Here is a 26,726-nt window from a genome sequence, read left to right as displayed (position 1 = left end):
TTGCTGCTGTTGACGCTGCTTCCGCCTCGATCTTTTCTGGACCGCCTCCTCGTTGCGCGCAGCCTCTGCCCGTGACGTACCTTGCCTGACCGCGAGCCTCCAGGCTAGACGGTCGTCTGCTTGAACTTCCCATGTGTTGAGATTGATGGAGCATTGTGTCATGTCCTTTTTGCAGATGTCTTTGAACCGCAGTTTTGGGCACCCTCTCATCCTCTTGCCTTCTGCTAGCTCGCCGTAGAGGAGGTCTTTGGGGATACGGCCTGCATCCATTCTTTTGACATGGCCGAGCCACCTGAGGCGTCTCTCGCTAAGAACTGCATGCAAACTGCTCATATTGGCTCGCTTCAGCACCTCGGTGTTGGGGACCTTATCCTGCCAGGCGACATGCAGGACGCGTCGCAGGCACCTCATGTGGAAGCTGTTGAGTTTCCTTTCGTGCCTTGCGTAGGTGGTCCACGTCTCGCTGCCATAGAGGAGAGTGCTGAGTACGCAGGCTTGGTAGATGCGCAGTCTGGTTTTCTCAGTGAGGCTGGAATTGTTCCACGCTCGCCGGTTCAGTCTGGCCATAACTGTGGCTGCCCTGGCGATTCTCCGGTTGACCTCCAGGTCGACTGACAGAGAGCTCGAGATGGTGGACCCGAGGTAAGTGAAGTCGTTGACAACCTCCAAGGTGTATCCGTCGATGGTGATGCATGGGGGAGTCCCCGTGCCTTGAGCCATAACATTCGTCTTCGTCAGGCTGATGGCTAGTCCGAACTCCTTGCATGCGTGGGAAAGGCAAGTGACTAACTGCTGGAGTCCCTCTTCGGAGTGTGATGTCAAAGCTGCGTCGTCGGCGAAGAGCATCTCACGGATGAGCACCTCTTTGACTTTGGTCTTGGCTCGTAGACGGGCCAGGTTGTAGAGCTTGCCATCGGATCTGGTGTGAATGAAGACACCCTCGCTGCAGTCCTTAAAGGCGTATTGGAGGAGCATGGAGAAGAAGATTCCGAACAGCGTAGGCGCGAGGACGCAGCCCTGCTTTACTCCGCTGCTGACTGGGAAGGCCTCAGAGGTTGCGCCGTTGTAGGACACCGTACTGTGCATGTTGTCGTGAAAGGACATGACCACAGCAAGCAGATGTGGTGGACAGCCAATCTTCCGTAGCAAGCTGAAGAGTCCGCTTCGACTGACCAGATCAAACGCCTTCGTGAGGTCAATAAAGGCGAGGTAGAGTGGTTTATGCTGCTCGTGACACTTCTCCTGCAGCTGGCGTAGGGAGAAGATCATGTCCACTGTTGATCGGCCAGCTCTGAAGCCACACTGGGACTCTGGGTAGACGCGGGAAGCAAGGGTCTGCAGGCGGGCAAGAGCGACCCGGGCGAATACTTTGCCGACGACGCTGAGGAGAGAGATGCCCCGGTAGTTGTTGCAGTCGCTGCGGTCTCCTTTGTTCTTGTACATGGTGATAATGTTGGCGTCTCTCATATCCTGGGGGATGTAACCCTCCTTCCAGCAGAGACAGAGTAGATGGTGGAGCGGCTGTAGCAGGACTGGTTTCCCGCTCTTTAGGATTTCTGGAGGGATTCCGTCGCTCCCTGGTGCTTTCCCGCAAGCAAGGCGGTCGATGGCTTTGCCGAGCTCTGCCGCAGTAGGTGGGGTGTCTAGCTCCTCCATGACTGGTAGGTCTGGGATGGCTTTAAGAGCAGTGTCTGTTACGGTGTTCTTCGTTGCATACAGCTCGAGGTAGTGCTCGGTCCACCGCCGCATTTGCTGTTCCTGGTCAGTGATGACCTCACCTGTCTTGGACTTAAGGGGGGCGATCTTGGAGGGGATTGGGCCTGTTGCCTTCTTGATACCCTCATACATTCCTCGTGCGTTGCCTATATCGGCGGCTTTCTGAATGCTTCTGCACAGGTTTAGCCAATAGGTGTTGGCACAGTGGCGGGCGGTCTTCTGGACTTTGTTCCTGGCAGCCCGTAGAGCTTGAAGTGTACTGGGAGTGGGCGTGACCTTGTAAGCCAGTAGGGCCTTCCTCTTAGCCTCGATCACGGGTTCCATTTCTTCCCAGTGAGCCTCGTACCAGTCAGCGTTCTTCCGCTCTTTCTTCCCGTAAGCAATAATGGCGGAGTTGTATATGGCGTCGCGGAGACGTGGCCAATTGGATTCGATAATGTCATCTGCCGCCACTCCCTCGCCGAGTGCATCTTCCATCTTGTTGATGAATTGCTGGGTCTTAACTGGGTTGCTGGCACAACTGGTGTTGATGTGTGGGCGACCCTTCATCTTGGAGTGGTGCAACCTCTTCGGCATTATGCGCACCTTGCTTACCACGAGGGCATGGTCCGTGTCGCAGTCTGCACTGTGGTAGCTGCGGGTGAGGAGGGTGCTGCCAATATCCGTTCTTCTGGTGATGACGAGGTCAAGCTGGTGCCAATGGCGGGAGCGGGGGTGCCTCCATGACACCTGGTGGATCTCTTTGCACTTGAAGAATGTGTTTGTCACGCACAGGCCGTGGTGACACAAAAGCTCAAGCAGTCGCTGACCATTCTCATTGATCTTTCCTCTCCCAAAGTTTCCAAGGCAGGTGGGCCAGGCCATGTGGTCGGCTCCTACTCTTGCGTTGAAGTCTCCAAGGAGATAGAGAGCGTTACTTCTGGGAATCTTGGATAACGCTTATCCAGAAAGAATCACTGTTATTTAAAAAAAAAAAAAATAGAATTGAAATCACTAAATGTAGACTTATACACATTAACTGTTTGGATACAAAATTATCAGGTTGTTCTCTGAAGAGGCTTAACAATTCATATACTTTAAAAACTATCCCACAACACAGAAAAATATAGAAAACTTTCCACTTCACTTTATGAGGCTAATATACTGATATTAAATCTGACAAAGACAATAGGAAAAACAGTTTTAAAAAAATATTTGTGCTTATAAAAAACCCTCAGGCACATAGATACCCAAATTTTATGTTAAATAATTCTTTGTATTAAAAGAGTGATATGTTGTAACCTCATAAGGTTTCTTTCACTAGTACAAGAATTGTGGACCAGCCAGCAAATATCTGACCTAATGGATCAGCAGATAGGAAATCTTCCTGAGGCACAGTTCAGAGGTTTGGTTATACGAATGTTTACAGACCTAACAGCAGATCTTAAAGAAGACGGGGAAGGAATGAAGGCTAGTTCTGCTGAAATGAACAAAAACACATATGAAACAAATGGTGAGGGAAAGAAAACCAGGGTTCAAACCAACAAATTGGAACATAAGGAAGGAACAAATAGTCAACCAGTGCAGAAAGAGGAAATGAGAAGTGAGGAAAATGAAGGGAGAGGCTCAGAAACCTGTGGGACAACTATAAGCGGGCCAACATCTGAATCATAGGTTTGCCAGAAGGTGAAGAAGAACTAGAAATTAAAAAATTTTGTGAAAAAATAATGAAGCAGAACTTCCCTAACTTAGGGAAGGAAATAGACTTATAGGTCCAGGAAGCACAGAGAGTTCCAAAAAAACTGGACCCAGAGAGAACCACACCGAGACACACTATAATCAAAATATCAAAAATTAAGGTTAAAGAGTGAATCTTCAAAGCAGCAAGAGAGAAGAAGAGAATTATGTACAAAGGGGTCCCAATAAGACTGTCAGCTGATTTCTCAAAAGAAACTCTTCAGGCAATAAGGGACTGGCAAGAAATATTCAAAGTAACAAAAATCAAAAACCTACAACCACGATTACTCTATCCAGCGAAGCTGTCATTCAGAATAGAAGGGCAGAGAAAGTGCTTCCAGGACAAAGTAAAACTGAAGGAGTTCATCAGATCCAAACCACTGTTATATGAAATGTTAAAGGGATTTGTTTAGGAGAAAGAGGATCAAAACTATGAACATTAAAATGAGAACTGTATCACAACAACCAACAACAGAAGCTAGGGAATCGAAACAAAGGCAAACTAAGTAGGCAACGAGAGTGTGAAAAGAATTATAGGTATGGGGAACATAGTGGGGGAGGTCAGCAGGGAAGGGGGAAAGGGAGGGAGATGGTACAGGAATTAAGAAGCATAGTAGGAGGGAGTTGAGTAGATAGGAAGATGTTGAGAAGAATTATATGCACAACCAATGGGTATGGACTAAGGGGGAGGGCAACTGGTGGAGGGGAACAAAGGGAAAAGAAATTGGGACAACTGTAACAACATAATCAATAAAGCATATTAAAAAATAAAAAATATAAAAAGAAAAAAGAATGGTAAAGCACTGGGAAACCTATTATTACAATGGTAAGTTTTGTTTTGTGATTGATATATATTTATAATTTGTTTTAAATTTTGACCATGTTTATACAAAATAAGTAACAAACTTTGAACAGTTTCTTTAATATCCAGCCATTCCCTTATTTTTCAAAAAATAACATTTTGAGGCTACTTTATGTCATATAATTCACCCACTTTAAGTGTACAATTTAGTGGTTATTTAATAAATTTGTGAAGTGGTGCAAGCATCACTATAACTCAGCTTTAGAACATTTGATCCCTCATGTTGATTTGCTATTAATCCTGGTTCCAGGAGCCCACTAATTTACTTTCTGTCTCTATAGATTTGCCTTTTCTGGACGTTTCATGCAAATGGAATCATACAATATGTGATTGCTTTTACAACTTATTTCATTTAGGATACTGTTTTTGAGGTCCAGCTATGTTGTAGCATGTGTTGTTAGTTCTTTTCTTTTTGTTACTGATTAGTGTTTAATTATGTGGATATGTCACATTTTATTTATCCATTCACCAGTTCATGGATATTTGAGTGGTTTACATTTTGGGGCTATTATGAAAAATTGCTGCTAAGAACATTCAGGTGCAAGTTTTTGAATGGATATATGTTTTAATTTCTCTTGGGTACATACCTGTAAGTGGAATTGCTCAGTCATATGGTAACTCTACATTGAACATTTTGAGGAACTGCCAAACTATTTTCCAAAATGACTGCACTATTTTACATTCCCATCAGTGGTGTATGAGGGTTCCTATTTCTCTGTATCCTCGCCAACATTTGTCATTATCGATCTTTTTTATTATAGTCTTTCTAGTGGATGCGAAATGGAGTCTCATTCACAATAATAAGTTTTTAGAGGAACAAAGATAATTATCTCAGGCCGTGCCCAAAACCGTCTGATAAAATTGAACATTATTCTGGATAATACCATAGGAAACAAAAAGACCTGCTACCTTAATAATAAGAATGCTGGTGTGATGATGATCATGATGATATTGATGATGACAGTAACAATTACATTATAACTATTAGTAATGATGATGACACATAATAGAACTTAATGCCCGATACCGTTCTAAGCTTTTCATGTAGTAATGCATTTAACATGGCAACCTTGAGGTAGGTTCTAAAGGGTTATCTCCATTTTACAGAGGAGGAATCTGGAGCGTACACAGATGAGGGGATTTGTCTGACACATGGCTAGTAAATCATGGAACCAGAATCTGAATGCTGGCATTGGGGAGAGTCCAGCTTGTTAACCCTTATGCTGTAATATGAAGACTCATGTCAGCTGGGTCCTCGATGCTGATTGATCATTCTGTCATTTGACTTCTTCCTTGTCCTTCTCCCACTCATCTTTAGCTCTACTTCTACTTTCACCTTTCTGCAAATAACTGTACTTCTCGTTTCTTAGAGAAAGTAAAGACTATACCTACCCACGGCAAATGCTGGGGAAAACAAAAGGCCCCACCTCCAACCCAAGTCTGCTGTTAAGTAACCTTTCTGGAAGTCCTAGCTAACACATTGATCAGAATTTAGTCATATGGCTATACCTCGACAGAAGAAAAGTTGGGCAATGTCTTTTGCCTTGATACCTTGTCATTCCTAATACAATTTAAATTTTAGGTATTTTGTTTTTATTCTGGAAAAAGGAAAAACATAGATATTGGGTGGCAACTACCTGTTTCTGTCATATTTTAGGTAGGTGAAGCATTTGTTAGCATGACCCAAAGCCAATAATCGTAACAGACGGGCTTGATGGGTTTTGACAAACGCAACAGTTCTTTTTTCTTTTGCAAAAGGCATTCTAAGCAAAATGAAGGCAAACCACAAAATGGAGCAGAATAGTTGCCATGAATGACATATAATTAATATTCTTAAAGTGCAAAGAAATGGTAATCAGTAAGAAACTTCACTGTGCCTTTTGAAGAGAAAGTATCAATTCTTTGGTTCTTTAAGTGTGTAGTAATACATTATGGACAATGCTTAATCTTATCTGTACTTTTTAAAGAAAAACCACACTGACCTTTTAGCTAGGGGGAGCATTTTTTGTTTTAGGTATACACATTGTAGGCTTATTTGTTTAATGCTACCCTGTTTTAATACATGTGTGGTAGTGGGCTGTTTGATTTAGGAGAGATCAGCTAGATTACCTGAATGCTCAATTAACTGCCTTGCTGAGAATCATCTGCTTTCAGATTGATAAGAAGATCAAATCAGTAGCCATTCTCAGTTCAGTGCTTTATCAGGAAGTGAATTAAAGTGAAACTATTAGTGGTCATTTTTCTAAATACTAATCACTGAATTGCATGATTTTTAGTGGTTATTATAACCTGGGATGTTTTTTAACTGAGTTCAGGACTTGGAGACATTGTTGGGGGTGGGGGGCATTGTTTCTGGCCTGATTACTTTAGACAGCAGTAGTTCTTCACAGCTTTTTGTTAGTATCTTTTGATTAACAAGCAAGTTGGAGCCAAGTGATTTTAGCTGTTTGGTATCCTTGGTAACCACTGTTAGATGATGAATTGTATCAGTTAAAATTAATTTCTTGTGAAAATCTGCTTCCATGAGAAAGTCTTGGCTTTGATGTTTACTTGCACAAGGAATATGTATGTGTGTGTGTGTGTGTGTGTGTGTATCATATGTAGAGAATATTTGTAGATTGAAACCTACAAAGCCTAGTAAATTTTTAATAATGGGGTGAGAAAAGGCTGCAGGGGCTCTGCCTTTAAGGACCCTGCTTCTACCTGAAGAGGGAGGACTTCTGTAAATGAGGGAACCTGAGGCATAATTGCCACTGTATGAATTTTTGTTCAGCTAGAGGAGTAGCTTTTCTTCCCTTGCACCTGTGAATGCGGTCATGACAAAGCTATTTTATTGTTACAGAAGTTTGGGAGAAGACAGAGAACAGGTTTTTTTTTCCATTGTAAAATAGCCCAATATATATTTTAGCTCCAAGCATATTTTTGATGTTAGTTTACGAAGCATTTTCCTTTGGTAGCTGAGGCCTGTATCTACTACACAAGCCATGCATTTCTGGAAATTTATACTTTGGGGGTGTTGCTAGGACATTCCAGAGCCATTGGTGGTCTGTGTGGCATGGGCTGGGACTGCTGATCGGTGAGATGGCAGTACTCTCATCTCCACATTTGGAGCCTGCGGCAAGGGTGGGGGCGGCTAAACAATCTCACTGTACTAAGGTGCCCTGGGTCCCTGCAACCGCAAATGTCCCTAGAGGGGGCCGATGAAGTGCTGATTTCAGTTCCACATAGGATTTTGGCTGCTGTTGACCTCAAGATATTCTCTTTGCTCTCAGAGGAGCTATAAGATAGAAATTTAAAATGAGCATCATCTCTACACACTAAGGTTGTGGGTTCAATTGCTGGACAGGGCACATAAAAGAAGCAACCAATGAATGCCAAATAAGTGGAACAACAAAATTAATCTCTCTCTCTCTCTCTGTCTGTCTCTGTCTACCCCCCTTCCTCTTTCTCTAAAAAAAAAAAAAAAAATCTAATTATTTTTAAAAAGAAAGAAAAAGCAGAAGCTGAGCTATAACAAGGTAAAACTGTGTCATTTATAAGATTAGCTGCTCAGAATTTTTTACCATCACATTTTTCTTGTTCTACAGTTAAATACTCCCTAAATGAATGCTTATAGGAGACAGCACATATCCTGGGCAGTCTATGTAAACTGAGTTCAAAGACTATTTCACTGCCTCATACTTTTATAACTTGGGGATAGTTACCTAACTTCCTGGTGTCTCAATTTTTTTATCTGAAAAATGAGGGTAATAATGTTTATAGGGGAGCAGCAAGGTGTAAATGAGATCATGGATTTGGAACAAGGCCTGGCAGTTAGAGTTCAATAAACGTTAGTTCCCTTATTACTCCCCTTGGGGAAAGATTTTTCTGAGTTTCACAAGAATCTGTGCAAATGGCTTTTACTCCATCCTTTATTTTTGCTTTCTTTTACTTCATCCATTAATCTCTCTTCTTGTTTTCCACTCACCTTCTGGTTCCTTACAACATTATTGTTTTCTTTTCTTTTATTTCATATTATTGCCTCTTGCTTCATTTTATCCTCCAAACTTGTTATTAGCTCTTTTCTGCTGCTTTTCATGAATGAGAAGCAGATGAAATCTAGCTATATAATTCACTGTATTCAACTGGAAACTAGCATGTGCTGGGTGCTGTCCTTGGTGCTGGAGTTGTTGTGATGAGAAAGGAACGGTTCCTGTCCTCAAGAAAGGACACCAGCCTGTTAAACCAAGCACGCCGTTGACCGGAGACAGCCAACTGACCTGGAGTCTGCACGATCCTTCCCCATGTGGGAAGGCCACCCTCCCCTCCACACCCCCACTCTTATTAGGGTTTTCTGGACCCAAGGGTAGGTAGGACGACGACCATGTCCAGCTTGAAGCAGCTAGAGGAGCTTGAGACCTTCGCCCATTGTCCTTTACAAGATTACAAAGGGTCCTAATATTTGAGGGGGGGGGATAGTTAATTTTTACGAACCAGGGGTATGGACTTGGGGGGGATTGCTGGGGGAGGGGGGTGCTGGGTGGAGGGGAACAAGGGGGAGAAAATTGGAACTGTTGTAACAATATAATCAATAAAAAACATTAAAAAAAAAAAGATTACCATCTAGAGCAGGATACAGGTAAGTAAACAGGCAGTTGTAATTTAGTGCTGTAAGGGAAGCGTGGTGTATTATGGAAGCTCATAGGAAGGGCACCAGACTTAAACTTGATAGGAGCAGTATCAAAGGCAGCGTCCTCAGAGAAGAAACAAGTAAGCTCTGACAGGTTATTAAAGTGAGAGTTCAAGCAAAGCATTCAGACGAAGATCTTTCATAAAGAAAACATGTGCAAAGCCTTAAATACGTGAGGTGGTGCGTGATCTTAGGGCGTCTGAATAAATTTAGGGTGGGTGGAATTGAATTTGGGAGTTAGAGTGGGGGATGTTTATGTGATGAGAGACAAAGTCAGAAAGGTGTGTAGGGGTCTTGTAGGCCATGTTAAGAATTTGACTTTTATTGTAAAGGTAACAGTGATCTATTTTGTGATAGAATCCATAGGATATGAAGTACAGCAGGAGGGAGGTGTAAGGGAAGTCTGAGGTTTCTGATTTAGGCAGCTAGAGCATACAGAATATTGAAGAATGAGCAGGTTGAGGGAGTGAGAGAAACTGTGATGGGTCTCAGAAATGTGGGTTTGTGTAAATATGTGTAAATATGTGTCTGAAATGAAAAAGCAATTTCAAATTTTATTTTGAAATTATGATAGTGATTGCATTTGTTATTCCAAACTGTTTTCTTGGTTTTGTTTGTTTGTTTGCTTGTTTGTTTTTGAAAGATTCTGGCCTTCCTGCCTGTTCTTATATTTTGTTGTGAATGGTTGGGTAATGATAGCTCACTATATATATCCAAGAGGTATCAAAGTGTAAGAAGAACATAATTGAAGTTGAGGAGAGAACCCAGCATGCATTTTCTGTGAAGGCAATTAGAATAAAATAGAATGTTCAGCCTCTGGTCTCATAGGATTTGCTTACTGGAACTTGGAAGTTGGCTTCCTTCCAAGAAGCAGAAGTGCCTTCTAAGTGGGCCCCATGGCCAGAAACATGGGCTGATGGTAATCCCAAGGGAAGTGTATGAATGAGAATTTGGAGGTGAGTGATAGGTAACGTCTTATCCTGCCTAAACTCATTGCCCAAGATGAGAGATGTCTCTAAGTCAGCTGATTTCATTTAAGAAACAACTATGGTCTTGCTATTGCTGAATTTATATAAAAATGTTGGGAGTCTATTTTTATTTTTGGCTTGTATGCCCTTTGAGATAAAGTCCTATGGTAAGTGTATTAGCTGTGGGGCTCTGTAGAGCTTCCTTTGATGAGCCAGACCCTGACTTCTCTTTTGTACCCAGTGGAGCCATCTCATTCTGGTATTTCAGGATTTGTTAACCAAATCCATGTTTCTGTAGTTTACACCAGTCATGAATGTATAATCTTCTATCATATCTCTGATAGTTCTGATTTTCACTGTGTTAGTTGGTTTGGTTAGTTTCTCTCCATGCATATGGCTGGGCTCTTATCTCCATCACTACTCAGGTTTTCTGTTTCTTCACCTCTCATAGTCCATCTAATGCATGGGACTGAACCTAACTTTGAACTTCTGGGGCTGATGCCTTATAGTATAAATGGAGGGATGAGGAGTCTTCCCTTACAGCATGCAGCAGCCACACGTAAGGCCACCTCAGCCCCTTTCTCATAGCCAGGCCCCTCAGCTGAGAAACATCACTGGTTTTGTTTCGCTTACATTTCCTGTTACACCTGGTCCCTCACATGGATCTGGGAGAGCTTCCTAAAGGTTCTTGCAGTCCACTGGAGTGAGGAATGCTCAGTGATCTAACAGCTTCATCTTGGCCCTGAAAAGTTCAGGTCATGGGCTGGAATTAGTTCTTGAGAGACAGGGCTGCACAAAACCATCTGGCAAAGTGCTCATGGCTTCTGTTCCAGTTCAGAGCACACCCCTTGCCTGCCAGCACTGCTCCAGCGGATTTCTCCCTGTTCGCCAAACTCCAGACTTCGCCAGGGAAAATGTTCTCTCTGCTGCCCCTCACCTCTCCAAATGACCTCTTTCTTATAGCCACACTGCAAGATGTCTTACACTTGCTGGGTTCCTCCTCGTCTTCTTCAATTCCCACACCCTCCACTGCTCAGAGGCTGCTCTAACTGTAGTCATCAGTGACCTGCTAATGGCTAATCTCAGTGGCCACATTTCAGTTACTGGGATGCTGCTGCTTTTGAAATGGTGATCATGGCTTCCTACTCTCTTGGATTTTGCAATACTGAATCCAACTCTTTGTTTTCTCCTTCATGGGTTTCTTTTCTTCTGCCTGCCCCCTAAATGTCAGTGTTTCCTAATTACCTAGTGCGGCCACTGCTTTTCTCACTTTTTGCACTTTCCTCCACTGTCAGGAGGCAGCAGCCTCCCACTAGGCTGATAGTTCCAAATCCATGTTTCTGCCCAGACTGTGCTGAGCTTTAGGTTTGTATGTTTAACTGCCCCCTAGATGTCTCCCTTTGGCTAGACAAAAGTCACCTCAAATTCAACATGTTCAAAACTGGAGTCATCATTGGGCCTTTACACTTGATGTTCTGCCTGAAACAGTCTTCGCACAGGTCCCCCAGGTTCAGCACACTCTTCATTGAGTCTCTGCTCAGTCAGCACCTTCTCAGAAAAGCCCCTATATGAACCTATTTCTTCCCCAGCTTTACTACTTTTCTTCAGAACTTATATATCTAAATTTATAGGATAGAATTTTTAAAATTGTTTAGTGTTTGCCTCCGCCCATTAGAATGTAAGATCTATTTACCTATCTAGTTCACTATTATGTTTGTAGCACTAGACCAATTTGTGAAACTTAGTAGTCCCCAGATATTAAGTGAATAAATAAATCATCTTTCCAACCCCAGACTGATTTCTGTATTTTTATCTTGATGGGTAACACCACCCCATTCTCAGTCACTCAGAAACTTGGGTCTCATTCCAGAAGTTTCTGTGACCATCCTCACATCCTTACCTCCCTTCACCCAACAGTCACCAATTCCAGTAAGTTTCATCTAACAGTATTTTTTTCTCCAATCTGCCTCCCAACTCTGTTTCTATGACCACCACCTTATTTCAGGCCCTCCGCTCTCTCTTCTGTGTTATTGAAGCTCCTAATGTGCTTCCTGCCTTTGTGCTTAACCACCAGAATCAAGCCTCCTCAGAAGCCAGAGTGGTCTTTCCATAAAAATAGATCTGACCCTGCTGCTTTCCTTTGTAACACTCTTCACAGTTCCAGTTAGCTACAGGGTAAGTCCAAGCTCCTTAGCGTGACATATGGGAGATTAATCTGGTCACACACCCTGCCTTCTCTTGCATTACTCTTAACAGTCACATGTGCTGTGCAGTTAGTTGCTGGTCTCCATAGTGAAACTGTCCACTCAGCCTAAAATGACTCTCCTCACACCCCTGCCCCCTCTCTCCCGGTGGATTCTTCCTAATCATTCTTTTAACATTAAGCTTTGAGTCTCTTTCATTTGGGTTCTCTGTGCTCTTTCTTCCTATTACTATATCTACACTGAAAACATTATCTGTCCATGTGTCTGTTTTCCTTCATTAGATTGGGAACTCTAATGAAAGAACTCATTCCTTTGATGGAAAGGACTGTGTTTTATTCATCTTTCTATTCCCTTTGTCTAATCCAGTGGCTGGAGCAAAATTACTTGATAAATGTTTGAATAGGTGGAAGAATGAACGATTAACCTGTCTAGATGAGTGTTTCTGGTGGAAATCTGGTCCTTGCCAAGTTATAGCACAGAACTGCATTTCCCAAACCTGGAAGATATTAGTGCAGTCTGAAAAACAGAGTCCCCTGTGTGCTCTATTGCAGAACTTTCTCCTTATACTTGTCAGAAAGTGCCCATTTCTTGCCCCCCTGTTGTCCTTTAAAAATCAAAAGTCAATTTAACAATAGCTGAAAAAAGAAAACGAAAAAGGACTGTTCGCAGATTACATCCATTATTTTCTGTGTCTTATGAATCTGAAGGGTTTTCTCCAACAAGAACTAAAAGACACATTTTGCAATAGTAAAGTGATTGCATTGTTATTATAGTATGTATTATGTCAGGCACATGGACAGCGTGGCTTAGTGTATAATTTCTTAAGGATTTAGGGGATGCTTAGTTGAAAGCTGCTACTCTCTCCCCTAGAATACATACGGAATGTGAGTGTTCAATATGAAAACAAATGTTTCTGTTGCAGCACTTTATCATCAACTTGTTGGAATTCATGCCCAGAATATTTTGAGTTAACAGTTCTGTCTCGGTGGCATATAAAGATTCACTAAGAAAGGCATTGTGCCAATGACACTATAAACTTGTCAAAAGCTAGGAATGCTGCACGTTAGTGAAAATGGCAGAGAAAAGACTGAGGTGTTTGAATCTTCACAGTGGTTTTAAAACTGTCTTACTGAACTCTGAGATTCTGCACATTGTCTGGGCTACAGTTGGACCTAACGGGCCAGACAAGCTGCAGGTCACTCCCTCTGCAACTAGGGCAACAGCACTGGTATCCGGTTTATAGATGATCGCTCTTTATCATATTTCACTTGATATTGTATTTGACTGGATTTGGCTGAAGATAGCTGGGCTTGTGTTCTGTTATTCAGGGAGAATTTTAAGTTAATAAAACTAGGTAATAATGTCATGTAATCAGATTCCAAATAGCTCAAGAAATGAAAAACATCAAGGGTCTTTCAGAGTCTCAAATTCTAACTCTTAAAAGTCAGGGTGGGGTGGGGAAGCTAAGGCTATAAAACCAGTTTCCTTTGTCTACTTGGCGCGCACATTCTCCTGGCTGTAAGGGTGTGCCCGGCTCTGCAGACTCGTGAATAAAGGCCTCGCTTTACTGCTCAAAAAAAAAAAAAAAGTCAGGGGGGGATACCCCACCATCTCAGAAACTATTATTGCTGATGAGCACAAATTTAAAGGGTTATGGGCACACAAATGAAGGGGCAGGCAAATACACATCTAGGAACTTTAAGGCGGCATATGCCATGAAAATATTTCCAGGAATAACTGATGGCAAGAATGAATTGGTGCTCTGGAAACACCTAAAGAGTAATTAGAGATGTATTACTTTAATTTATATTCAAACCAAAAGGGAAGCTATCTCCCTGCTTGGGGGGTGGGAGTAATAACAGATGCCAGGAGGCACCCAATAGAGTAGGAGCGATGCCAGCAGATAGAGTCGGGCAGGTGGCCCAATCCTCACAGCAAAGGACATGTGGAATCTAGAAATTCAAGGCTCATGAGGTTGGTGCTTGTCGCTGGCAAAGTCCTAAGCCAATTTAGCAGATGGTTTGTAAGCATCTAGAAAAGAAAAGGTTCTCCAGAGTTGGCTTATTAAAATCAAGTCACAGTAAACTTCCTGTGTTTCCTTTATTGATAGTCGCTCATGACTTCAGCAAGGTTTTTCATGAGGCTCCTTATGATAACGAACAGAAGTGTTTGTGTTTTTTTCCACTGGGAACTACGACACTGAGCTAGCTGGTAGGTGGGGTGAGGTTCACATCAGCTGAAGAAAAAAAGCGGGAGAGGCAGGAAGATACCTCCTTCTGGCCAGCTTGGTAGAGCCAATTAGGATCTTCTTAAGAAAGGAGCTTAAATAAGCCACTGTGTTTATGTTCAGAGTGTCTCATAATACCATGTTTTTCAAACTGTGAACCATGAGCCACCTGCCTCCAGAGATATTTGGGAGTGTTGAAGTACAATGTAGATTCCTGGGCCTCACCGGAAGAAAGTTACACAGTTATCAAAGTGTAAGAATTGTTTAATTGATTTATAAGAAGGATCACTTAAAAAAATTTTTTTAATTTGATTTTTAAAAGAGAGAGGAGGAGAGAAACATTGATTTGTCGTTTTACTTCTTTACGTGTTTTTTGTTTGATTGTTATATGTGTCCTGACCAGAGATTGAACCTGCAACTGTGACATGTTGAGATGACACTCTAACCAACTGAGCTACCATGCCAGGGCTCACTTTTTTATGATTGTGACCCAGACATTTCTGATCTTCCTCAGTATTGAATTGCCCAGGGTTAAGGCCAACTCTGTTGCCATCTGGTGACAGCCACTTACGTTGGAAAAGCAGGGCTAATGAGGCAAATCTTTTGAGCACTAAAACGAAAATTCTGAGTCAAGCGAAGACCTTATGTAGAGCAAGGGGACATGGAAACTTAGGTCTTTACACTTGCTTGAGAAAGTCAGTCTCCATGTTGCCTGAATTGGGGGCAACAGTGTGCTGCTTCCTGTGTATCATCTAGGTCTGCAGAATTAAAAATGTATGCATAAATGCATACACAAATTTTTGTTATAAATTTTACTGATATAAAGGATGTGCAGTACACAGTTCATATAAAATACACTATTGATTGCATTAAAATTGATTTTTACAGAACGCAAGCCTTGATTTTTGTCAAACTTCTGTATCCATAGCAAACTTTGGTGGCAGTTGACAAATGAGTGTAGGTCCAGCATGCGTGGTGGTTGATAGTTTCATTCATGTTAACAAGTAAGATAAAAATGAAACAACAAGGACACATGTCGTAACTTTGCTTCAGTCATTTGTCAGTAATACTGTGAGCAGCTTCTTTGTTGAATCAGACAATGGTTTTTGAATACTGGAAGAATTTATTTTCAATCCTTTGTGCTGTTCACAATGTAATCACTGCAAACATGACATACTCTTAATCGTCACTATTGACATTTTCTCCATCACTTTCTTAAGACTACTTACTACCCATCAGCAAAATAACGTGTCCAGCCCTGATTAGTAGTGTGGGAATTTTCTGTGGTGCGGATGCTCCCACCATGGCCCATTTCAGCCTACGAACATGACATCACTGAATGTGGAGTTGGGAAGAGACATGTGGTAACATATCATTCTATAGTATTTCCACCACACAGGTATGATACATGTCAATAACATTGAGAACATAGATAATAGTAAAGTGAGTAGGAAAGAATGACTTTTGAATACTTATTACCTTTGTTGTCAATATAATTTATATACCTGTAAGTTTATATAATATAATTTTAAAATAATTGCTGTGTTTATTAACTAGCTCCCAAAATTCCTAGAAATTGAACAATTGCTTCTGAGCTGTTGTGAGCTGGGTCCAGTCCACTACTGAATAGGGGTGAGTTTTCTGAACTTGCTTAGAAGAGGTGCATTTTATCCACATATGGATTTGTACCTGAATATCATATTGGTGCTCCTGCACAAAAGCAGAGATATAGCCCAACCATCTATCTCTGCAAGAACATAGCAGTAACATACCTGACAAATGTGTCCTGCCCCTGGGCATCACAATGAAAAGGAATTCCTAAACAGATGAGGTCAGATCCAATAGAACAGGTTTCCTGTCATGTCTGGGAAACTATGACTCACGCTCTTTGCTAGCTCTAGATTTTGCATCAGTAGATATTTTGACATGTAAAGCTACCTCTCTTGTGTTGCATCCTACTGTTTCAGCTAAACTGTTTTTTGTACTTTGACATGCTCCAGTCAAGAAGCCCTTCTGAATGCAATGGTCATGTTATTTTTACTTTTCTATTTTCTTCTACACCCTACTATACAAGGGCAGTCAGATTGTAATTACAATCTAATGACAGCATGGCTGTGGCCAGTAAAGTAGATTTTTGGACTCCTTTGCTCAAAGCCAGAATACAGAATTGATTTGCAGTTTGTACGTTTTTGGAGCTGGACGTTTGAAGCTGCCTGCCACACACAAAGATATTAGGATTTGAGCCACACCTTTATGTAAATTCATATTAAAAACTGACAGTGCTGTGGGGTGTTGTCTCTTTGATAGGATTTTTGGATAACAAGGGAGTTAGGACTATGCCTCCAGTGCACAATCATATTATTTTTTTCCTTTTTTCTCACTGTTATGTTAGAAGCAAATTGTTAAATAATTTCATTCTTCCCCTCAAGAGCATTTCCAGAAGTGTGTTTGAATTTCCTACTGTAGGGACCTGGGCTCTATCAATATTTTCTGAACTGACCCTTGTAATTAGGGCACAGGGACCTACTGAAATAGAACTTTGCTTGCCAAAGGAATATAAACACAAAATTACTAATTATTTTTTTCTGCTGTGGATATTGGCTATATAACGCAGCAACTTTGCTGCTATTTCAATCATGATAGATTTTCTACAGGCCCTCAAACACTTCTTCGGGTTGAAATTATTATGGTGTCCACTGATTCTTACTTAGGATAAGGAAGCTTCCCTCTTAATGAGATCTTACATTTATAAAATGAAAAAAAGCAACGTTTTTCTTTTATTGTATTTTAAAAAACAGAGTGAAGCCAAACAGTCTTTTGGCTGGAGGGAGACACTGAACCCATTTCACAGCATCGATGCCCTCTTCCCATTTCTCTCTTTAAGCCAAGTCCATGAACATAGAAGTGTACACTCAGTGTATGGCCAGCAGATTCCATGGATCTTGTTTAGGGCAAAAAGAAGGAATGACAGCCTAGGGCTTCTATAAAATACTCTTTGGCCAGATAGGTATCTAGGTGTGAGTTCACAGAAACAGGCAAGTAGACAGATGGCAGGCAAGGCACCCTGGGCTTCATGTGCCCGATGACAAGCAGCACCTAATTACAGTTCATCCAGTGTGCACCTCCCAGGGCACTATGCACAGGCATGGACCCAGGGTGTCTTGGGCCGCCATCTGGGTTCTTCAGCCCAGGGCAGCCTATAGGCATCCTGGTGGGAAGTTTCTGGGAGCAGAAACCTTCCCAGGTGCTATCATGTGCTTTCTGGCCTGTTTCAGTTGAGACAGGGCCCCTTGGGGGTCCTTCAAGATCCTCTTTAGTCAGTGTTGGGAATGTTTCAGCTTCCTAATTTAAAACATGTTTTTAAAAAATTATATTTAATTTCTTTACCTTTTATTTACAAATTTTAATTATAGTTATACAATAATATATATACACGTTTTTTAAAAAATTGCACAATACTGAGAAAAAGAGAAAGAAAAGCTTTAATTCTTACCCATGGGTCCACTCTCAGAGGCAATTATTTTTATTTAATCCTTCCTAGTTGTAGGTTTCTGATAATTTCCTCAGTACTATAAATAATATTCTTGTGCTTCAGTTTTATATACCAATTTTAGAATATAAATAAGATGAAGAACTTTCCCATTCCCAATTTATAATTGGTATGTTATTTTGGATTCTTTTATTGTTTACATTTTTAGACTACAAAAATTTTTTTTCAATTTCCATTTCCTTTTGTATTGACTTTTGACATTATCTCTCGATCCTCTTCTTTGTAAAATGAGGCTATTGGTAGGCTATTATGTTGTTATTATTATACGATGATGGTAAAATTTTTACATTCTGTGTTATGATTATAAAGTCATTTATGTTTTGTCTATATATGTTAATTCTAAACATTACATACCAACAGACTGTGTTTTACGATACATTTGAAGCTTTTGTAACCTTCTTCCAGTTCTCTAACTGGCAATAATGACAGGGTTTACCATTTATTCTAGAAAGAATTTCAATAAATACCATGATAGGCTGAGTTCTCATAATAGCAGGCTATTCACTGCTATTTCTGTTTATTTCTACTCCCATAAGTTAAGTTGGATGCTTGCTAAGAAAGTTATTTTTGTTCCAAAACTTGTTTATTCAAGTTCTACTTGTTATTCAATTGTGTAATATATTTAAATATTACATATACTGATGAACTGTGAATGCTAAAAGAGAACGGTTTCCATAAAAACTGAATTGAATGCTAAGACTCAATAAAAGTTATTTTTTAAATTTATTTTATTTAGTTATTTTTAGAGAGAGGGACAAGGAAGGAGAAAGAGAGGGAGATAAACATCGATGCGTGAAACACTGATAGGCTGCCTCTTGCGTGGCCCCAACTGGGAATCCTGCATGCAACCCAGGCTTGTGCCCCTGACAGAGAATTAAACTAGTGACCTTTTGGTTCTCGGGACCATGCCCAGGCCACTGAGCTATACCAGCCAGGGCGGTTAATTATATTTTAAAATGGTGCTGAATTACAAAGTGGAGGATTGAAAACAGTGATAATAATCTAGAAGGATTCTCTTGGACTGCTTCACAAATATCTGTAACTTTTTATTCTATAAACAAACTCAAGTTGAACACACCCTGCATTATGGGTATTTCTGATGTAAGAAAGACAACAATGTAATTGGAGGACCTGTATTCAAAGAGAAGAACTTTACCCTATATCAAAGGATTGGTGAATTAATATTTTAAGTCAAAATAAAGTGTTCATGTTAAAATAAAATATTTAAGGTTTAAAGGTGTTGATTTTTTTCCTTTAACTGACTTTTTCAATTAACTGGTGCCAACCACATTAGCTAAGAGTGTTAGCAGCTTTTAATAACAGAGTATAGTAATTAAGAGTAGACTTCAGCAAGTTATTTCACCTTTCTGTGTTTAGGTTTCCTCACCTGTTCAATTGCGGTAATCTGAATGATCAATGAATTAGCACATAGGTGATGCTTACAGCACTGGCACTTGTTAGGCACTCAAATGTGGAGCTGTTATCATTGGTTTTACAATATTTTGATTTTGTAAAAGTTAATAACTACTGAGCCATGAAGTATGATTGGACCCTGAGAAAAGGAAACACAGTTTTATGTGATTCTTGGGCGACTTGAAGGATTCAGTTCCTTGCATCCAAATCTTCAATTATATGCCACCAGTTGTTAAAATCTTGTCATACTTTAATTGGCTTTGTATTTGACCACTACTTTTATGGCATGTTGTGTGTCTTAGACTGTTTTAGAATATTTTTAAGATGAAATACTTAGGATATTTTGTGAACAAAAAGAAGCATATTTCTTCACTATATTATTAAATATACCCAGTCTCTTGATCATTCACTTGGTAGTGGGAACCCATTTTCTTCTTGACAGTATTCCTTGCAGGAGTTTCTGGCCATATTGAGAATTATTCTTACACAGAGCTGATGTTTGGAACCCCATATCATTTGCACTTGGAGGTTAGGTACGCTGTTTATTAGTTTTCCTAATAAATAAATTATTTTACTCTTTATTGAATTCCTTTTCTTTTTCATTTAGCTGGAGTACATCTTCAAGTAAATTTTTCAGAAATGCATTTCTAAAACTGCTTTTATTTTACCCTCTTTTTTATGGATGGTTTGGCTAAACATACATTCTATAATGAAAATTATCCTCCCTTGGAATTTTAAAGGTATTGTTGAATGGTCTTCTTGCATTATAGAACTGCTTTAAAAGAGGTCTGCTGACAGCTTACTTCTAGATCTTTTACGCTGTTTCCTCTAGCCTTGGGGTTTTGAAATTTCATATCAACATGTTTGGATGTAAGCCTTATTTCATTCATCTTGCTCAGCATTTCCTGGGATATTTAATTAAAAACCTTATGTCTTTCACTCTGGGAAATGTTAGTTTTATAAGAATTTCTTTGGGTGTGGGTGCGCCTAGTTTAATCTTTTGTTTTCTGCTCTTTATCTTTTTGCTTTATATTCGTAGTATCTTGGAAAGCAAAAGTTCACCTCAGAATAGTTTGGTGAATCTTTTGTTCTCTCTTCTCATTTCTCATACTTGTTTCCCTTTACATGACCCTTTCACCATCATTCCTTCTCCTTCCCCTCATCTGACTATGGAGTTTGAGCTTTGAACAAGAGAAGAGATAACTCATTATGAGTTTATTCAAGCCATTCACTTATGATTCCACCTCCCCAAGGGACCAACCTGTCTTGGTCTGTTTGGGCTACTAAAATAGAACAAATTACCATACACTGGATGGCTATTAAACAACAGGAATTTATTTCTTGGTTCTGGAGGCTGTGAATTTTGAGATCAAAGTGCAGGCAGATTTGGTGTAGTGTGATATCCCACTTTCTCCAAGAGGGTGCCTTCTCTTTGTGTTCTCACATGATGAAAAGGGTGAGGGAACTCTTGGGCCTCTTTTATAAGGGAACTAATCCTATCGAGGAGGGCTCCACCCTCACCACCGAATCACACCTTGAAGGCCCCACCTCCTAATACCATCACATTGGGTGTTGGGATATAACATGACTTTGGGGGAGACACAGTCAGTCTCTAGCACAAGCTCTCCGTAGACCCTGTTTTGGAGGAATTTTTGAGGCTAAAAATCTGGTGAGCTTCGCTCTTCTTTCAATGCCCATGTGAAATTAATGGTTCTTCTTATAAGTTCACAAGTGTAAGGTTCAGAACTCAGTGACCAACACCACTAGTCAGAGGGATTTTTAGCAAATTCCACTTACTTCTTTCAAGATAACATTAAGTAATAAGTGGATATAATTGCTAGCATTGACCTTTCAGTTTACTGGTGGTTATAGTCTCTACCCTTAATTCTTCAAATATCTGAGTAGAAATTGAGTCCTTCTCTATCTTAGAAGGATGTCAAGCTCCTTATTCATAACCTGGTCATGGCTTTTTCCCCTTGGGATAATCTGCATCCCCATTTTAAGCCTAATTTGATAAGTAGTAATGACACCTAATTGCAACTTTTGCATTTTGGGACAACAAGATAGGGGCCCCCTTCTAGATTCTAACAAATTATAAACCAGCGAACCATCCAGAAATTCCCAAGGCAGTATTCAAGTGATAAAGAAACTCAAACACCATATGCCTACACCCCATTTTCTTGTTGTATATTTTATGTTATGAAAGTGGAATTTTTTAAGCTTTGATGTACCATGTTTTCCAGGTGACATATAGCAGTCCATATGGTCACAGTAGAAAGAAGCATCATGACATCATGGCAAACAACAAAGATGCTCCCTAGACTTAATTTTGTAGGGTCATCCAAGGGTTTTTTGACACAGACTCCCAGAGTCAACACAGTGGGGTTAAGTAAGTGACTATGGGAGCCCTGGAAACCCTAGGAGGAATCCCAAACTCTGGGGAGGGCGTACTCCACTAGGAGTACTTTGGCAGAGCAGTTTAAGAGGGACTGTTATTAATATTTAGTAAAGCTGTGGAGTTAAATGTATTTCTTAAAAATTTAACACTTCATCACTCTTCCCCTTGCTTAGTAATTCTTTTGTATTTTTATGATAATAATGTCTTATCTTTTCCAATACTTTCAATACCATTTATTTCATGTGCTAGGTGAGGCTACTTTACATCTATGCCTAGGTGTGCTGAATCATTAGCCTTTACCTGCCAAGGGATAAGAAGGTCCCCTGTCACGCCACTTCTTGTGTTTTCCTGTGAGTCCCTCATGGGGGATGCAGTGGATAAAAATATCTCATATGAAATGAGCCACTTCCTGTAGCTTTGCCATCTTTCAGCTGAGCCCACTTACTGCTTTTGTCATCCCTTTAATCCGTACGTGCTGTTCTTGGTCTTTCTTTCCTCCGATGCTGCTCCCGTTCTCCTTGCCTGGCTGCCTGCTCATCTCTGCTCTGCAGCTCCCTGCCTGATCTACATGGTGGTCCAGCCTCTGTACCTTCTTCCTCTTTAACTGTGAGAACCCTGCCCTCGGTACTGTTGCTGTTTGGAGTCTTCATTACTCCTGTCTTCAGTGCTCGCATTCTTGGTCTTTAGGAAAAAACTTGCTATCTGAAGCCCAGCTCATATAGCGAGTGTCTCATAGCAATGCTGCTTGGTTCCCTAGTGACACAGGATGCTGAGGGGTGTGCAGAAAAGTGAGAGAAGGTCAGTGCATCTTCAGGAGAGTGCATTTCCATTCAGTGTCGGGAGATCTGGAGAACATTAGGAAAACACCTACTGTAGCCCCCTTTTCCACCTCAGCCTCCAAAGCATCCCTTGGGATGTGCCCCACATGCTCCCCCTTTACTCAGCATTCATGCAGCAGCCTGCCTGTGCTCTGGCTGGGACCATTGCCAGTTCCTCCTGTGCACCTCTGGGAGGTGAAGAGCCTATCTAGTGATCACTTTTATGAAAGTTGGTTTATCATAAAGGCAAAAGTAGAGCAGTGGTTTCCTGGGACAGGGTGGCAGGGAGGGAGAAGGGAGTGGGGAGTCACTGTTTAGTGGGTATTGAATTTCAGGATGGGATGAGGAAGTTTCCTGATGATGGAGAACAAGGATGGTTATACAACAATGCAGATGAACTTAATGTCACTGAACTGCACACCAGAAAATGGTTAATATGGTAAAGTTTATGTTATATAGATTTTTACCTCAATTTTTAAAAAGTGGGATAAAACCTACCCTGTTGAAAGAGAAATGTCTTAGGAAAAAAACACCAGCACCTGCTCATAGTTGTAGCTCTGTCCACTGCCTGTCATAAAGAACTTCTGTGACTCAGGGAGGGGGCAGGCCTGAGGAGAACACTTTTAAAAAGAATTAATATTCCTTGTCTCTTCCAGTTAAAGTAATTTGTATTAAAATCTTCTTTATAATCAACACTTTTTAGAACAATTGCTGTATTCCTTGGTCATATACTGCTGTTATTAATCATTCTGATGATGAATAAATGCCAATTTCTATGCATGACTACTGATGAAACTTATGGAATTAAAAGAAACCATCCTCATTTCAGCAACCTTAAATATTTACTGAAAGGAAATTGACTTACAAATATATAGTTTGTAGCAAATTGACAGGTAAGTCCAAAGAGACAGGAACCCATGCATTTAATCAGTTGCCAATAATGTAAGCACCATCATGCTTTTAGCACAGGAAGATCCATGATTGGGGGGTACATCAGGGTTTTAGGAGTAGCAGTCCAGGCTAGTAAGAGGCTATATGTTGAAAGGGAGTCTGTGATTTTAGTTATGGACCAAGGTTTGTACCAGACAGAAGAAAAAAACAGGGAAGAGTTTGAGCCAAGTGTTCACTGTCTTCCAACTTTTAAAACCTCATGGCTTGGAACTTTCTCAATAGAGGCACTTCTACAGTTAGTGCTGGCCATACAACATGACTCTCTGGAGATATCATCTGGCTGTAAGGGTGTCTCCTGAAAATTTAGTTTCTCTGGCACCCTCTGAATAGGTCACTCTACTCCCAGTTACATTGTATCTTCATCAAGGCAGCTCAGTTCAGTGTGTTGTGAAGTTAATTCAGTAAATAATGACGACTGTCTCCAGAGCCTGTGCTCCTTCCCCTACACTGCACTGCCTCATGGAATCTTCACTGTTCAGAGAAGCATGATATATTGTATCATTTTTTTTTAATCAGGAAGAAAAGGTAATCCTAATGCCCCCCCTCTATATATATGCTTAAAAACGCAGGTTCTTTGGCAATTCCTTTCCCTGAAGCACATCTTTTTAAGTGGATATAAAAGTGGAAATGATACCTAGCTTAGAATTTTATCATTCATCAAACGTTGAGTGCCTGCCCCCTGTATACCCGACATCATACTAAGTTGTAGAAGATACTTTAGATATAAAATTTCTCTCATTCAAGAATATGCAATCTGGAAGGTCTCTTTCATTTCATCCCATTTCATTTTATATATTAGGAAACTCAGGCCCAGATATGAATGCTGGTTCCCTGAGGTTATGCAGGTAACTAGAGGTAGCACCCAGAATAGAAAACAACTCATTTCACAGCAGATCCATCTGGGTCCCAGTGGAAATGATGGAAGCAGACAGCACAGTCAAATGAGGTAATTTGAGGAGCGCTTATTACAGGAACTTTTTATAAAGGCATGGTCGGGATTCAGGGAAATCAGCAAAGGACAGTGCAGTATTCCAGGGCTAGTAACAGTAGAGAGCCATTGCCACCCACACCACCCACAGGCCTATAAGAACCCGGTAAAGGAGCTGTGGCTTTCAGTAGAGGCACATATACAAATGTGTGTGTGTGTGTGTGTATATATGTGTGTGTGTGTGTGTGTGTGTGTGTGTGTATATATATATATATATATATATATACATACATATATATATGCCTTAACTGGAGGAATATATACCGTAACTTTATTCTTTTCCCACCCTCTAATATCCCATGAAGGCCTCCTATTGGCTGAACTCAACTAGTCAAAGGCACAGGATTCCCTTGATATGTCCACATGGGTCTACGTCCAAGGCCCAAAGCAGAGTGGAGAGGGAAGGAGAGTGCATTTGTAGTGCTAGGTGGAAAATGTACAACATATTGTTCCCTACTAGAACACTTAGTATATGTTCAGTATCCAAGTGTTAGGACATAGTTTCAGGGTTAATCAGATGTTGGGAGGTCTTTGACTCTCCTATAAAGGGTATCACATACAAATGCTGAGTTATTTGTTTATAGGATTTAAAATTTTTCTAATTTGAAAGCGAAAATAATTGTTTTCTGAAAAAACTGAAATGGCCTAGAACCTCAGCTTTCATTGGCTCATTTCCCTCAGCAGCTCACCAGGGTGTGCCAGGTCTTTGAGTACTTCTTGCAAGAATTACTGGGGGATTCTAGGGAATGTCTCACATGTGTTTAAAAACAAGTCTGGGGAGAATCTAGGAGTTTCAGGCTGTGGCTAGACATCCAATGGAATCCCCAAAGAAGCTTAACCCAACCTGGACCCCCGAGTCTCTTCAGATGCCCCGTGAAGAATATTCGGCTGACACTCAAGCTGTCTCAGAACTACTAGCAAAGAACCTTGGTAACTTGTCACTCAACCCTAGTACCAAACTCCCTTCCCTTCTACAAGAACATTCACCCCAACAGCAGGGCGGAGAAAAACCCTTACAGGGGCTGGGCCTGGGGCTGAGTCAAGGCATGCTCTACCAGAGGAGACGTGGAGTGAGGACATTGGCAACTGCTCGGAAAGAAAGGATGCGAAGGATGCTGCAAGTTATTAGGTACCGCACCCTGTCTCTGCTTCAAAAAGACCCACAAGAGAGGAAACTTGAGATTGAATCAAGATCCAGAAAATTTAGATGTGGCTGTCATTACTGCCTATATCATGGAGATCCTTCTGATACTATTGACATGGAGAATAATTATGACATGGAGTCAATTTAGCCATAAAACTTACCCTTGTACTTTTTGTTTCTTGCTGGTAATGTTAAGGCCATTATGCAGCAGCTTAGGAAAGTGACTATTCTAGGATAGACTGTAGACCAATATTTTGATTACCTATGATAGAAGTTCTGTGATGTCTTTTCTTTTTTGCATCTTTTTCTTGTCTACATTGATGCTAGTGACTTATAGGGAATCTACATAGCCTGCATTTGAATGACTTCAGTTCCTTTTTTATTTGACCCAAAGAAGTCCTAATAGGTCTTGAGTGTTATTGTTGTATTGTAGAAGCCTGGTTGGTAAGATGAAACTGAACATCAAGAATTAGAAGCAAGTAACTTGTGCAGAAAAAATGTAAAAAAAAAAACCATTGGGTGGTTTGGTGAGCATGATTAGTCCTGGGTGTATTAACTAGATTCTCTGGTTTTCAAAAGTTTGAATTATAACAAGTTTTTTCATGTGCTATTTCAATTTTCAGTATCTTAATTAAAATTTGAGACCTTTTAAAAATAAAAATAAAAATAAATTAAAAAATAAAAATAAAAATAAAAACAAGTCTGTACTCAGACTCTTGGTCGCTTCTTCATATATCCTGTCTCTCACCCAATTGCTGTGTTATGAAAAAAATCCCATCATGTAACTCCCTTCCTGCTAATAGAAGCCTGGGAATCCTCTGTTCATGCCTGTATAGGGCCAGCTAACCAAGCGCACCTGCTGCTCTCAGCCAGGCCCTGCATTTAAGGGTCAAGGCCATGGCTGTAGGTGTCCAACTGTCCCTGAGGAAGGACCAAGAGAGAACATCTGCCTGCTTCGAGGGTCAGAGCAATAACAGACTTCCCAATACTGCCCCGTGCCACATGTGAGTGGCCGGTGTCAGGCAGAAGGGAGAGGCAGGGCTACCCTGAGCTTTCTCATCAAGCAGCCCACTTGCCCTCTGAACAGAAAAGTAAAAGGTAG

General features: G+C 40.9%; 2 protein-coding genes across 2 annotated transcripts in view; both read left to right on the top strand.

Moving 5' to 3' along the window:
- The window catches only part of SYT9 (synaptotagmin 9), a 189,852-nt gene that overhangs the window by 15,947 nt on the left and 147,179 nt on the right, over positions 1-26,726 (top strand). The window lies entirely within an intron of this gene.
- Positions 25,296-25,772, top strand: LOC150018233 (developmental pluripotency-associated protein 3-like). Its single transcript, XM_090267669.1, has one exon. The coding sequence runs from the start codon at positions 25,296-25,298 to the stop codon at positions 25,770-25,772; it is 477 nt and encodes a 158-aa protein (XP_090123795.1).

Source organism: Furipterus horrens, unplaced genomic scaffold (assembly GCF_987537825.1).
Source record: "Furipterus horrens unplaced genomic scaffold, mFurHor1.1.pri manual_scaffold_2, whole genome shotgun sequence".
Classification (NCBI taxonomy): Eukaryota; Metazoa; Chordata; class Mammalia; order Chiroptera; family Furipteridae; genus Furipterus; species Furipterus horrens.
The sequence above is the reverse complement of the archived record's forward strand: the minus strand, read 5'-3'. Positions and strand labels throughout refer to the sequence as shown.